Source organism: Labeo rohita, chromosome 20 (assembly GCF_022985175.1).
Source record: "Labeo rohita strain BAU-BD-2019 chromosome 20, IGBB_LRoh.1.0, whole genome shotgun sequence".
NCBI lineage: Eukaryota > Metazoa > Chordata > Actinopteri > Cypriniformes > Cyprinidae > Labeo > Labeo rohita.
Genome location: NC_066888.1, coordinates 11390586 through 11406326, shown reverse-complemented (window position 1 = coordinate 11406326; position 15741 = coordinate 11390586). Strand labels below are relative to the sequence as shown.

Sequence of the window (15741 nt, the reverse complement as noted above, 5' to 3'; positions counted from 1 at the left end):
TTTAAAATAGGTTTTATTCACAATATGCTATGGGGCGTAACATTTCCGTCACACGCTTGAGGTATTCAGCCAATCACAACGCACTGAATAGCTAGCTAATCAGAGCACACCGCACTTTTCAGAGCGATGAGCTTTGTAAAAAATCAAAGCGTTTTAGAAAAGCGGGGCAGTGCAACAATTATGTACAGTATGTAGAAAATAATGTGTTTTTTGAATGGCAAACCACATTATACCAAATTATACCAAATACACAAAATAATGTTCTTTTTAGCGACATCATATGACCCATTTACGGCTAACATATTCATACTAAAAACCAAAAAAGTTCAATTTTGATTTCATGGTGGACTTTAAGCTAAAATTTATTACGAAAGCTCTCAGCTCAGCAACTAACATCAACTCTGTTTAAATCAATGGTGAGTCGAGTCTCTCATGTGGAGCTCTATTTGTGATTTGCTTGTCTAAATCGGTCACTAGTGAGGTCCCATGATGCTTAGGTTCCTGGCTTAGAAGCCAACTGCCTATCTAGGGACTTGCTAGATTTTGGAACACCAGTGTAGCAAAGAAAACCAACAAATCACCATTTCCAAAATTAGACTTTTATTGGTCATTTGGGCTGCAATGGGTCATAATATCAACAAGTAATTGCAAACAGAGCCCACAGAACTCTGGACAGCCACCGTTCATTAAAAAGCTGTTAATCATCTTATGGCTGTGGGCCTCATGAGTGGACTGGCCTCGTACTTCCATCCTGCTCTTTTAATTGGCCCTCTCTGTCGGCATCCGGCGATACACACACGCGCACACACACCAACACGGTTCTCTAACAGGCAGAGACGGTTATGATGAGGGCTTCGGTCCACCTTTACAGTTTAGTTCAAACATGAAGATCCCGAAGGATCGTGCATTTAGGAGTATGGCCTCGAACGTCGGTCGACCTCTTTGATCCATGAGAGTGGCCCGGGGGAGAAGACAATGGAATTGCAGAACGTAGTAGCAGAGAAGAACAAAGGAAGCGAAAGGTCAGCGTGGAATCCTTGACGAAGAACGTCAAGTGATGAAATCAGAGAACGGGCAAATGGAAGGTCTTTAACTGGGCCGAAAGGGCGAAAGCAAAAAGGAATGTTACGTTACCAAAGGGGAGGAATGAAAAGCAACGGGTATTTGGACCAAACTTGTTCGCTTTAATCTCCTTCAAGGTGGGCATTTCTTTATTTGTGTGTAAATAAATTTCAGAAAGACTTGTTTTATACGGAAAAGATAAAAACATGCAAAAATCCTTTTGTCTGTAGTCCAAATTATACATATACAAGTTCTTCACGCCCCATTCTTCTTCGTAGACTACATCAAAAGAGGAGAAACAAAACAAAAAACTATGTACACACCATTTAATTTACAGTGGAGTAAAAAATGAAAGAATACCAGGCATGAAAGAATACCAGGATGACTAAGGCAGATGACATTTGAAAAAACAAAAACGTTTTCATTTGCAATACTAAATCACTTCCAAAAAAAGAGAGAAAAAGAGAGAGAGAGAAATAAATGAACAAAACAAAAAGAAAAACAGTTCTGCTACCAAATAATAATGCTCGTCTCCCATTTTGCAACCGGCTGCATAAGTTAACGTTTTGGTGGAAAAACGGTGAATAGATATATATATAAAAAAAGAGGAAAACGCAACAAAAACGAGAAACTGAAATCTATTTTCTAGCATACTGTACAAAGCTGTTCTCTCTGTCTAGACGCTCTCACTCTTCCAAAGTCTTCGTTTTGATACGTGACGTGAACGAACAGCGTGATGGTGAGAAACGCGAACAGAAGCGTGTAGAAGCATCAACGTTATAAACAGGCTCACGACAAAAAAACACTCCAAAACTCTGAGCCACCAAAGCCGTTGAACAGAAAAACAACATCGTCAGATCAAATGAACACAGATCGAAAAAGAAAGGAAAATGTAAAAATGAAACAAAAAAAATGTACAAAAAGGCACGTAATATCCCAGTGCTTCTGTACTGTGAGATTCAAGTGTAACTTAGCGTTCGTTTAACGTTCTGTAAGCGTTCCTTCATACGTTTCGTACCGATGATCCTTCAAACTTAGGGCGAAAAAATCCTGGACTGAACCAAAACTAGGCAGATTTCCTTCATTAGACCCCCTCCATCTACAACAGAGGGCCTCGGAGAGACCTGGTTTTGTTTCCATGGTGATCTTCCTTCCACTTTCTTGTCTCTTCGTTTCTCAGTCTTCATTCTCTGTCTCTCTAGGGTATATTGGTTTCTTCATTGTTTTGATTCTGCACACTGTCCACGTCCCGCGATTAAAAAAAAAGTGCCACACTGTTTTTTTGATGTTTTTTCTTTTAATTTTCCTCCTCCTCCGGTTCTTCCTTTTCTTTCCGTGGTCCTGCGGTGATGGCGTAAGCTAGTCGTCGTTGCCTCCGTACATGTCGGCGAGTTTGCGGAAGCGAGGGCCCCAGTCGTTGAGGTAGTCATAGTCCTGGTCGCCTCCGCTGCTGGAGGAGTGAAGGGAGCTGAGCGATCCGGCCGTGGAGCCGCTGCCCTCGTAGTCGAACACCAGCAGGGAGTCGTACGGAGGGGCCGTGGGATCGGTGTCGGCCGCCTTGAGACCCTGGGGAACATGATGAGAACGGATGTTGTTTAAAATAGACACATTTCAAATGTTAGTCTACTGCAACCGTTTAAATTACTCATTTGGTATTGCTGTTTAAGCGCAGAGGGGGATGGAAAAAAAAGCAGTGGGAACAAAAGAGGAGGAGGGAAGATGGGAGGAGAGGGAAGCGAAGAAGGATTGGGGTCGCCGTGCAAACAGATGCTGGGCTCTGGAACAGGCTAAAGCATTTATTTATAAGCGGCTGCGTTCTGGAAACGGCACAGCTAAGCACAGTCTGAGCTCGCACAATTAAACAATGAAACACTGAATGCTCTGTCAGGGCACTGGATGAGAAACAACTAAAGTGAGAAGAGGAAGGAAGGAAGGAGGAAGGAGCGACAATAGAACTGAAACCCATTAAGTAAAAAGAGTGCGTGCATCCTATTTCACACTATTCTGTACCAGCTGGTATTTTATGTGTGCGCAGGGAAATCTGAAAATTCGAAAAGTCCACTGTGTATTGAACATTTCCTAGTATGGAGGACAATGGTGCCAGTCTATTCAAAATTAAAACTGTGGGTCCAGGTCTGAAGTTTCGTTTATGAGCTAATATTAATTTAGTAGAATAAGGCAATCTTCAAACAAATAAATGCTAATACAGTTGAGGTCAAAAGTTTACGTACACCTTGCAGAATCTGCAAAATGTTAATTGTTTTACAAATAAGAGGGATCATATAAAATGCATGTTATTTTTGTTTAGTACTGACCTGAATAAGATATTTCACATAAAAGATGTTTCCATATAGTCCACAAGAGAAGATAATAGTTGCATTTATAAAAAACGACCTGTTCAAAAGTTTACATACACTTGATTCTTAATATTGTATTGTTACCTGAATGATTCACAGCTGTGTTCCTTTATTTAGTGACAGTTGCTTAGGAGTCCCTTGTTTGTCCTGAACAGTTAAAGTGCCCACTGTTAATTCTGTAAATTCTTTGGTTTCTCAGCATTTTCATTTATTTTAACCCTTTCCAACAATGACTGTATGATTTTAAGATCGATCTTTTCGCACTGAGGACAACTGAGGGACTCATATGCAACTATTACAGAAGGTTCAAATGCTCACTGATGCTTCAGAAGGAAAAACGATGCATTAAGAGCCAGGGGTGAAAACTTTTTAACAAAATGAAAATATGTACAGTTTTCTTATTTTGCCAAAATATCATATCTTTTTCATATCTTAGTACTGCCCTTCAGAAGCTACAGAAGATACTGACATGTTTCCCAGAAGACAAACTAAGTTAAATTTACCCTGAGCTTCAAATTCAAAAAGTTTTCACCCCCTCACGTCCCTCAGTTGCATCTTGTTTGTTCAGGACAAACATGGGACTCATGAACAACTATTACTAAACTAAAAAAAACAGCTGTGGATCATTCAGGTAACAACACAGTATTAAGAATCAAGTGAATGTAAACTTTTGAACGGGTCATTTTTCTAAATCCAACTATTATTTTCTCTTGTGGACTATATGTAAACATATTTTATGTAAAATGTCTTATTCAGGTCAGTACTACATGTATGCAAAATAACAAGTAATTTGTATGATCCCTCTTATTTTGGTTAATTAATATTTTGCAGAATCTACAAGGTGTATGTAAACTTTTGACCTCAACTGTATATTAACCATCACTCTCATTTTATTTTTTGGGGGGAGGTACATATTTGTATTGTCTTGTCTGTAAAGTATAAACTATACAAAATATAAAAAAATGCAAGCAAAGTGCACAAATCCTGAATGATGTACTTCTTCAGCCAAAAAAGCTGATGTGTGGAATGTTGAACACTTCCTGCACTCAACGGTAATAACGTTCACTTTTCTTAAAGGGGAAGCTAAATGCGCTAAAGCTAGCATTTGAAATGCCACTTCCTTCAAATGGAAAACGAGTAGTACAAAGAGCAGCATTTCGGATGCAAATTTAGAAGCAAAATGCAACAAGCACAAACATTCTTAAAGGGACAGTTCACCCAATACTTCTGTCACCTAAAAATTCTGTCATTAATTAATCATTCCAAACCCATCTTCGGAACACATTTACAAATTAAGATATTTTTGACAAATTCGAGAGCTTTCTGACCTTGCATAAACAGCAATGCAACTGACACGTTCAAGATCCAGAAAGGTAGTATTCTCGTTAACGAAATTGTTGAATAAAGTTGTCATTTTTGTTTTCTTTGAACATGAAAAGTATAGCAGATTTAGAAAGCTCTCGGATTTCATTAAAAATATCTTAATTTGTGTTCCAAATATGAATGAAGGTCTTACAGGTTTGAAACGACATGAGGGTGAGTATTTAATGACAGAATTTTCATTTTTGGCTGAACTATCCCTTTAAGACAAAAACGCAACAACATTTATGGGCATCATTAACAAATTCAAACGTTTGATTTACATGTTCCCAACCGATTCTGGTAGCGAGTCAAACATCAGAATGCACACTCAGTTTAAATGTTTAAAATGTCTCCGGTGCCCAAAAATGCTGTCTAGGTAGGCAGCCCACTTGGTTTTGAAAGCCTGCCATATTGTACAAATAAAATTCTATTCTTGGCATAACACTGTCCAGGCAGAGTGCTAACATAGACTAAACACTCTATAGACGTTCAGTTGACATTATTCTGAATCCTGAAGTCGCTTGTCCAAACAAATCTTTCTACAGCCATAAAATGGTTATAAACAAAACTCATAAGTGACAATTTTTGTCGGAATGCTAAAAAAAAACAGCTAAAAATCCTAACTGCCGGGTTTCTTATAACACAGTTTGGTCAAACAGATTGGCAAATGCAAAGCCTGCCTGTCTTTTAAGTGAGGCTGATTACATTTAGCAGTAATGTTTAATTCATTACCTGATTTAAGCAGTTTCTCGCTAATCTCACGCTGCTTTGAGCGCAGTCGCACTGCTTAGAGCCTGTGAGGTCTGCATGTGAGCGTGTGCGTGGGAGGGCGTGCATCCACAGACTGTAGCATGAGATATTGAATCCCTGAGCCTGGCTAATGATCAACAAAACTAAAAGGACCTCAGTCCAATTAACCAATCAATCACCATTAAGTCTTATCACTGGTGCCATCGAGCCATTTTATATGGCGCGACATCAGAAGAGCGGACGCGTGGCGTACCTCGTGGATGAACTCTCCTATGTCTCCGGGATGGGGCGCGGCCGAGCGGATGGGGTAGTTGGGCTCGGAGTGCATCGGTCGCTCGTCCAGCCGGCGGATCCCGACGGGCTTGATCATGTCTGGCTCCAGAGTATCGGGCTGCTGCAGCTGGCTCAGATCATAGTCCTGAAGAAAGACAGATAGCGGGAAGAGACAATCACAAATAGGGTTAGAGGTCTGCTCAAAGCCCTTGGTTTTCTGGGCATGGAGAACAAAGAATGTTTTGACCTTAGTAATGTAATTTAAATTCGCTTTGTTCCATATGAAGGATATGCATGTGGGTTTTGTTTTCAGAAGTTCGTTAAATATAATAAAACCTTCCTTGTGGAAAATGTTAGAATGTCCTAATTTAGAGGAAGTAAAACACTAAATAAAAACATTTATACATTTGTTTCAATTAGGTTAGCAAATAGTCATAATTAATACACAAATTAGATCTGTCAAATACTTATTATATATATATATAACACACACAAATTAATGTATATATTTAAGAGAAATATGTTTTATTTAAATATAATATAAATTATATAAAAACTATAATAAATACATATACTTGTAAATATTTCTTAAATATATATATGACAGTACACACACATATATTAGGCAAACTCAAACTTTTATTTTGTATGCGATTAATCCCAATTAATAGTTTGACAGCCCTTATAAAAATATGATTGTTTTTGCATAAAAACAGTCAAACACTATGGTTTTTCCTACTGTAGCTAGCTGATAGCCAAAAATATTATTTGATTATTATTATTTTTTTATATTTGGCGATACAGACATACACACTGTGCAGCTGGGCTGCTGTTTCAAGAATTAGTTGAAACAGACAACAGAAAATGGGAATAAAACTAACCATAGTTAAAGGTTATAACAACTTAAATGGATATGCAAGGAGGTCAGAATAAACTGCCTTTAACAAGACATGTTTAAAAGATGACACACGTCTGGAAGTGCTCATGGTTTATGCAGTATTTCTTTGAAAACGCTAGAACATCCAACCATGTGCAAGATGTAGAAGCAGGTGGCAAAAACACAGCACACCCCAGGCTTGAGTACATTACTAATGGATTTTTTTAGATTTAATGTTTTAATTAAAACCTAAAAATGCCAAATGGTTCCTGTGGGAGTTAGTTTTAAGGGCTAGAAAATATCATTAACTCAAAAACAATAGAAAATTCTCCAAAATGATCAAATACAAAATGTTTGAGTGTTTTGTGTATGTTGTACAAAAGCTAAAGTTTGGCTCAAATGCAAATCTGTGCATCTCACACATACTCCAACTACCAGGAAAAGCAGAAACCGTTTCATCAATTTAAAATTAGTCAAGAATCAGCATTACTTGCAAAATGAGTGCTGAAAATTACTCATCAAGATTGCAAACTGCACCACGCAGCTGAACACTTAACTGAAATGTTTAATTTAAATGTTTTAATTAAACAAGCTAGATTGTCTAAAATAACAATAGAGCAATAGCAATAGAGTGGGAGTGCACGTACCTGGTCTTCCTCTCCGCCGCCCTCCTCGTCGTATTTGAGTATGTTGTCTCGCACGTCGTCCTCTGGATCGATCAGCAGCTGCTTGGCCTGTCTCTCTTTATCCCGTCTCTTCATCCACATCACAAACATCAACACCAGCACTGCAGAGAAAGACAGAAAGTGAGATATAGATCAATATAAAACGAGCAAAATGACTTGAGATCAGACTGTTAAAGGTGTAGTGTGTAATTTTTAGCACCACAAACCGAAATTGACGTTTCGCTAAGTTCCGCCCCCCACAGTAACAGTTGCTTGCTCAGACAAGCTATATTTTCATGTGATTTTTCAGTAAAATGAGCATGAATAATCTGTCATGTTATTCACTGCAAAGTATTTCATCTGCTGTTTTTAAGTTTAACAAGTTAATTATGCAAGTAAAAAGATTTACAAGTAAAGAAACTGCAGAGACTGCAAAACAGAGTTAAAGGAGTAGCTCACTTCCAGAACAAAAATTTAAAGATAATTTACTCACCTCCTTGTCATCCAAGATGTTTTTGTCTTTCTTTCTTCAGTCGATAAGAAATTATGTTTCTTGAGGAAAATATTTCAGGACTTCTGTGGTGCGCTCGAGTTTGAACTTCTAAAATGCAGTTTAAATGCAGCTTCAAAGTCCTCTAAACGATCCCAGCTGAGGAAGAAGGGTCTTATCTAGTGAAACAATCGGTCATTTTTGAAACACATTAATAATTTGAAAAATATACTTTTTAACATCACATGCTCGTCTTGTTTATGTCTGCATGAACTCAGTTTTTTTGGGTTCATGACAGTTAGGGTATTTCGAAAAACTCCTCAAAATAGTCCTACATCACTGCAGAAGTACCGACCCAGTGTTTACAAAGTGAACATGCAAAGAAGATCAAACACCCTTTACAAAAAAAGGTAAAACAGCGATATAGGACGATTTTGAAGTTGAAGAAGAAAATGAGACAGGAGTTTTTCGACCTTTCGAACTGTATTGACCCGGATTGCACAGAGACAAGACGAGCATTTGAGGTTAAAAAGTATATAAACTGTCAATTTGTTTTGAAAATGGACGATCGCTTTGCTAGATAAGACCCTTCTTCTTCGTCTGGGATCGTTTAGAGCCCTTTGAAGCTGCATTTAAACTGCATTTTGGAAGTTCAAACTTGGGGCACCACTGAAGTCCATTATACTGAGATAATTCCTGAAATGTTTTCCTCAAGAAACATAATTTCTTATCAACTGAAGAAAGAAAGACATGAACATCTTGGATGACAAAGAGGTGAGTAAATTATCTCTAAATTTTTGTTCTGGAAGTGAAAAAGCTATGTTTCCATCCACATTGCAAAATTAATTTAAGAAAACAGGCTTTACATCTCATGTTTGGGAGAACAAAACTGTCACTTTCACATAAGTTTGAGCAAAACAGAAATGGAAGTTGTGGCTACTGGGAAAACTACCGTGGCTCTTTTATTAAATGAAATAAATTACTTTAGAGCGCAGAGACAAAACATTCTGAAAAACACTGTTGCTAGTGAATGACGGCAGAAGCCGTATTTTTGAGGGGCGACGGTGTGTCAAGCTGTTTTGAAAGGTGAAAGTAATCAATTGTTTTGACGACAGTTAAAGTTTTTTAAACACCAGAGCCAAATTTATGCAATGATATTGGTCTGAAGTGAATTATTCAATCACATGACTCGAGGCACATGATGTGTTTCCATCACAGTTCATGTGTTCATGTCTTCTTGATGAATAAAACATTAATCCACCTCAGGAGAGCGTATACAGTTTTTAGAAATTGGATTTACTTCTTGGTGTTTCCATCCAATTTTTTTTTTAAATAAAATATTAAATATTAGATACAAATCTATGGATGGAAGCCCAGCTACAGCCAACCCGAAAAGAGAAAAGCACCATTTGTTTTTGATTTGCCTGATAACATCGGTGTGAGTGAACAGAACCGTTCCTGTCCTTTCTACAACAGCCTTGCTATGAAATCTTTTGTGACTATATCGCCTCTGCGACCAAAAGCAGATCACATGTGCTCAGCAGAAATGTGACCAACTGATAAGAACTCCACTGCCTTGAAGAAACAACAATCTCTGTCTAGTGTGTCTTACCCAGCAGAATGATGATGCAGATAAGTATGGCGATAATGGCTCCGGTGCCCAGCCCGGCTGCCATGATGCGCTCCATATCCACGCAGTCGCCGTGATGATCGCACTGGCACACTTTGATGCGCAGGTAGGTGGTGTTGGACATGGGCAGGTTACCCGAATCGGTGATGCTGATGGGGAGCTCGTATATCCCGCTTTCCAGATAACTAATCTTCAGACTCAACTGAGCATGATCGCCTAAAAACCAACCACAGAACACATGAGAAAAAGTCTGGCAAGAAAAATAAAACTAGAATTGAGTAATTGTTAATGTGGCGTACCGCTAATTCGAGTCAGAGTCCAGTTCCTTCTGATGTCAGAGGGTCGGTTGGGCAGTTCGAAAGCGTAGGGTCCAGCGTTGGGATTGAGGTCTCCGTCTACGGCTGTGATATTGATGGCGTTGGGTTCGGGACGCTCGCACACTTCTGCTTCTTGAGGGAAGACTCGAGGTGCGTTATCGTTTATGTCCAGCAGGTAGATCTGCAGAGTGCCCGTCCCACTTGCAGGGGGGATACCTGTCGACAGACAGAAGGGAAAAGGGAAGTCAATACAAACACAGAGGCTACATCCTTTGAAGGCTGCATTTGAAGACCAAATGCACCAGTAATTTGGAGGCTCCATCAAAATGTGTCCTTTGTTTCACAGGCCATGAAGGATACAACAGATGGATCCTTCACGGCCCAGACTATCCCAAGATTCAATATACGCCGGTGACGACAGGATTTCTTGAGAGAAAATGCTGGATTACACTTGTAAATGTAAGTACTGTGCTTCAACTTGAATATCTAACAAATATTTTGTACTGTTTTACTTACCCTCATGTTGTTCCAAACCTGTAAGACCTTTGCTTATCTTCGGAACACAAATTAAGATATTTTTGATGAAATCTGAGAGCTTTCTGACCCCGCATAGACAGCAATGCAACTATCACGTTCAAGGCCTAGAAAGGTAGTAAGGACATTGTTAAAATAGTCCATTTGACATCAGTGGTTCAATCGTAATATTATGAAAGTACTAGAATAAAATATTTTTTGTGCGCCAAGAAAACTAAAATACCAACTTTAACAATTTCTTCTCTTCCATGTCAGTCTTTGATACACGTTCGAGTCATTATTTTTGTTTTCTTTGCGAACAAAAAGTATTCTGCTGAACCACTGATGTCACATGGACTATTTTAACAATGTCCTTACTACCTTTCTGGGCCTTGAACATGGTAGTTTTGTTAATTTGTGTTCCGAAGATGAAGGTCTTACGGGTTTGAAATGATATGAGGGGGAGTAATTAATGACAGGATTCAAATTTTTGGGTGAACTATTTCTTTAAAAGTTTAATTAAAAAAATTCCAAACACTATTTTTAACACGTAGCTTAAAAAATGTAACCTACGTGACAAGATGATTATTAACAAAACTTGTGCATCTGGAGTCCTGGAAACTAATTCCATACAGCTCTTGGCGTTATTGTGTGCAATACGCATCATGACCGTGAAGGTTTAGTGGGCGTGACATCTGAGCTCAAGCCTAATAGTTGCAAACTGACGATACAGACGAACTACAGCAGTTAACGACTTTATGTCTCTCTCTTTTGGGTATGATAACTCATTTATAACCCATAATGCACAGCCTATAAGATCCAATCAACCTGCCCACGTCCATGAAATATCTGCGAACACGAGCCCTTTTACCCAGCACAGACTGGACCATTGCTACTTAGGAAAGAGCTTAGTTTCTGTTTCAACAAGAGTAACAAGACCTTTCAACTTCACTGATCTTTAAACAAAGAACAAGAGACGGGCAGAGCAGTGCGGCAGGCTGACAGAGCAGTGGCTTTGGTTTCTGTTCTACTCCTGGCATTCACAACACATTTTTAATCCGTTCCAGCCCTGAAAACAACTAACTCAAGTACAACTAAGTATCCTTAATTTATTGAATCAGGTGTGCGAATCAGAATTGAACGAGATGCGAAAAGGCTTCTATGTGGGAAAAAGAGCCGATCAGCACCACACTGCTACTTGCAGAGAGGAGCTCAGAGACTTAGGGGACTCAGAGGAACTGAGATAAGAATTCATTAAGAATGTTAAGTTAGTGTTGTGTATTTGCACACACTGTCTGCTTAATTTTAGCGTAGGGATAGAAAATGAAAATTCTGTCATTAAATACGTACCTAAATACTTTATTACAAACTTGTAAAACCTTTGTTTATCTTCAAAACACAAATTATAAATATTAAAGATATTTTTTATGAAATCCGAGAGATTTTTGGACCCTGCGTAGACAGCAACGCAACTGACACATTCAGGGAATGCTCGTGAACGTGCGTTGAAGACCAACACAGAAGAGGAGAAATTGAATAAAGTCTTTATTTCTGTTTTCTATGCGTACAAAAAGTATTCTTAGCTTCATAACATTACGGTTGAACCACTGATGTCACATGGACTATTGTAGCGATGTCCTTACTATCTTTCCGCGCCTTGAACGTGGTAGTTGTGTTACTGTCTGTGCAGGGTCAGAAAGCTCTTGGATTTCATCAAAAATATCTTAATTTGTGTTCTGAAGACGAACAAAGGTCTTACAGTTTTTGGAATGACATGAAGGTGAGTAATCAATGACAGAATTTTCATTTTTGGGTGAACTATCCTTTGGATAATTCACAGTACTTCTTCGCTAATTTTGTTTTGCTTTATTTACAGATGTTTGATTTAATCACAGGGTCTTACTCTGCTCTGGGGTATTAAGAAATCACACTTTCTCTCTTGACAACTAAAAGTTTGTGTTGTTCTATCAAGAAACTAATCACAGAATGTTGATCTATGGGTTCATGTAACACTGGATCGTTGAAATATGTTGGTAACGATGGAACTTGCACCCATAGTTAGCCAATAATCATTGGTGCTTGGTTATGGTGGATACAGCAGACAACTACAATATAAAATACTTTGCAGTAATTGTACAACATCACTCCTCCACTGCAATCTAGATACCTTTAAAATTTAGAAAGTGCACTTGACTACACCTCACAGCTGAATATAACACTAATCTCCATCATGAATTCATGAATTACAGCTGTAGTTATCACTAGGAAATGTACACAAACAACCCTTTCAACTAAAAAACGTGTCTAATTTTGAAATTGAATAAAATAGTTTCATAAATTTACCCCCTGCTTTCCAGCTCAGTGATAATTGGGCTTGCAACTGTGTTGAGTTGCACAAATAGTGCTGATCTATCCACCTATTTTTCATGCAAGAGCGGGAGCGATCATTTATAATTTTTTTTAAAGGTTTGGCTTCCGGTCTCATCCATGTCAAGCTATTTTTAGCGGTACAAAACAACTTGTTTTCCTGCTTGATATTGCAATTGCTGTGTCTTAACATATTATTTTAATTTATTATTGAGCACACTGGTTTGTAGTGCAAACAGTTTTACCATTTACTGCACGTTGTTATTCCTCTCGTTATTTCCCTATAGCGGATAATTAACCAGAAGTCTCGTCCACAGCTTTACTTCCGTGTTGACAAGCCTAATTTACACAATGTTCTTGTGCTAAAATGAATGACAATGATTTAATTTACATACTGTGCATCGCTATTTCATTGCGTTTAGCATCTGGTTAAACTGGATTACAGGTCGGTTTTGCCGCTGAAATACCGCATGCAAAAATGGCACAACTGTTAGTGACTGTTTCTGGAGACAAGCTTTTAAATTTACAGCGTGTGTGTGAGAGGGGGTTTGTTTCACAGCTCTGATGCAGCGAGAATGTTAAACACCACAGCAGAATAGGGCCTAGCAGACTTCTGTAGACTCTTTCACACAGCGGGTAGTGTATGTGCATATGTGTGTGTTAGAAAGAGAGGGAGAGGTTGCTTCAAAGAAAAAGAAAAAAAAAACTGAGAAAGTGAACGCATAGACATTCAGAATGAGTTTGCATATGTTGTTGGTTTGATCATTAACATGGATGTGTGGGCATGTGTGCATCTCGGTTGCAGTTTGTTCGGGTTGCAATTCCTCCCTAGAGCTAAAATCAATGGAATCACTCAATCTCAACTGCTTCTGCATATATACACATTCCAACACAGTTGCTCCTACCGTTATCATGGGCCATGAATGTGGCGTTGTAGAGGTTGTTTTTGACATATGGAGACTCTCGGTCCAGGACAGCAATGGTGGAAATTCGTCCGTTGTTAGGGTCGATCTCTAGCCAGTTGGCGGGGTCAAACAATTTGGAGTAACTTTAAAACAAACAACACAAAAGTGGTTAACATTAGGTCATTTGTCAAAATAAAAGGGGTACAATAACTGGGGAATGTATCCAACAATGCAATACATTTAACCTGACCTTTTTTCAGTGTGACCAGTGTTGTTATTGTTATAACTAAAACTATTAAAATGTTTTTTTGGCAATTGAATAACTGAACTCTTTCTTTCTGATCTATCTATCTATCTATCTATCTGAAGAGATCATTTGTAATAACTCCGTTTTTAACAGTTTTTGAAAATCATGTTTTTTCATTGTGCACTCCAATTAATTTTAATCAAACTGCAGCTGGGTTATTTTGATCTAAAGTAAAAAAAAAAAAAAAAAAAAAAATAATAAAATACAGCTAACTAACACAATAAAACATGATAAAAAAAGAACATGAACAACAATAAAAAAAAAAACATGATTTTTGAAATTTATAAAATAAGTTTAAGTTAGATATAACTGAAACTAAAATAAATGAAAGCTAAACAGAAATATAAAAAAAACCCATAAAATTACTAAAACTTAAAAACTAAACTTAAAACTAAAACTGAAAATATACAAAAAATTTAATTAATTGCAAATTATTAATAAACACTATACTAGTATATAAATAATACTAAAATGACAATCAGTTTGATGCATGAATCAGAAATATAATCAATTTTAACATTTTATTTTAAACTGTTATTTGACAGCACTGTCAAATGGCATTTTTACATTAAATTATTTTATATTTGATTAAAAAATGCTTATCAATGTTTTTAGAAATATTGTTTATCAATAATGACTCCATAATGATTTTTTATTACTGGAAATCAGTTAAATAAAATAAATAGTGAGGTCATGTGACAAAAAAAGTAGTTTAAACATTTATAATTACATTATACCTACTCTTTTGTTATATTTTTTAAAACGTTAGCCAGTAGAAAACTTATATTATGAAATATTCAGTACGTGAAAGGTAGTATTTCTTTCCAGAACAAAGCCATTAACAATTAATTAAAGATGCCATATTCATGACCATCCATTTTATATGACTATTTTGCAATCTGTTTTTGCTACTGCACCTTTAAGACTTTTATTAGTACTGTCAAATGATTAATGGTGATTAATCGCATCCAAAATAAAAGATTTTGTTTCATAATATTTATGTGTGTACTGCGTATAGTTATAATGCATATTTAAAAAAATATATTTTACATGTAAATAACTTCTGATATGATTGACTGAACGATACATTTTTGCAGCTTAGTTTCCATAAATGTTCTGGCTTTGCTTTGGTCTTCACAGTGCATCAAACTCTGCTATTTAAAAAAAAATCCTTTCTAAAATGCATAATAAGAGCTTGTGTGTGTTTCGGTACCTAATAGTCTGTTGCATGTATCTGTCTGGATCATGAGCTGTGAAAGTGGCTAGCATCGACCACTGTGGAAGGCCCTCCTCCAGTTTGACTTGTTTGGGGTTGGGGTCAAAATTTGGGCTTTCGTTCACGTCGATGACACGTATGGACACGGTGGATGTAGACTGGCGTGTGCGATGGATCCCGCTCGCCAGCGGCACCTCATTTTCAGCGACAACAGTCAGCATGAATGATCGATTCATCTCAAAATCAATCGGCTGTACACAAGAACACACACACACACACACACAATCAAGTTAACAGAGTGCCATAATCTGTCAGGAAAAAGAATCAAAATGATACAATGAATGGATCGTGTTGCAATTAAATACACAGAGGAGAAATGTTTGAATAATAATTAATGAATGACTCATTCTCAATTAAGAGACATAAACCATTAACTCAGCTGAACAGCAGGTGGAAGCTGTTTCCATGGAGACCGTCTTTTGCTCCGTATTTGAACCCGTGCCTAAGGGACTCTAGCGAGAATCTAGCGAATAGCAGCGCAACCCAATTAAAGCATTTATACAACAGTTAGTTCCGGTCCATGAATCTGATTGGTTGAGCCGAGTCCTGGGACTTTTCACTGTTTGTATCACTCCGCTTTTCTGTTTATG

The 15741-nt window shown here is 37.6% G+C and overlaps 1 protein-coding gene across 1 annotated transcript in view; it reads right to left on the bottom strand.

The window, feature by feature from the left end:
* Positions 1–583: 583 nt before the first annotated feature.
* cdh2 (cadherin 2, type 1, N-cadherin (neuronal)) overlaps positions 584–15741 on the bottom strand; it is a 57962-nt gene continuing 42804 nt past the window's right edge. Inside the window, exons 10-16 of the mRNA XM_051138210.1 lie at positions 15089–15342; positions 13569–13711; positions 9766–9999; positions 9449–9682; positions 7329–7468; positions 5785–5949; positions 584–2628 (exon numbers count right to left, since the gene is read on the bottom strand). Of these exons, the coding sequence (XP_050994167.1) occupies positions 2422–2628; positions 5785–5949; positions 7329–7468; positions 9449–9682; positions 9766–9999; positions 13569–13711; positions 15089–15342 (1377 nt within the window). The 3' untranslated portion in view covers positions 584–2421. The remainder of the gene's footprint in view (positions 2629–5784; positions 5950–7328; positions 7469–9448; positions 9683–9765; positions 10000–13568; positions 13712–15088; positions 15343–15741) is intronic.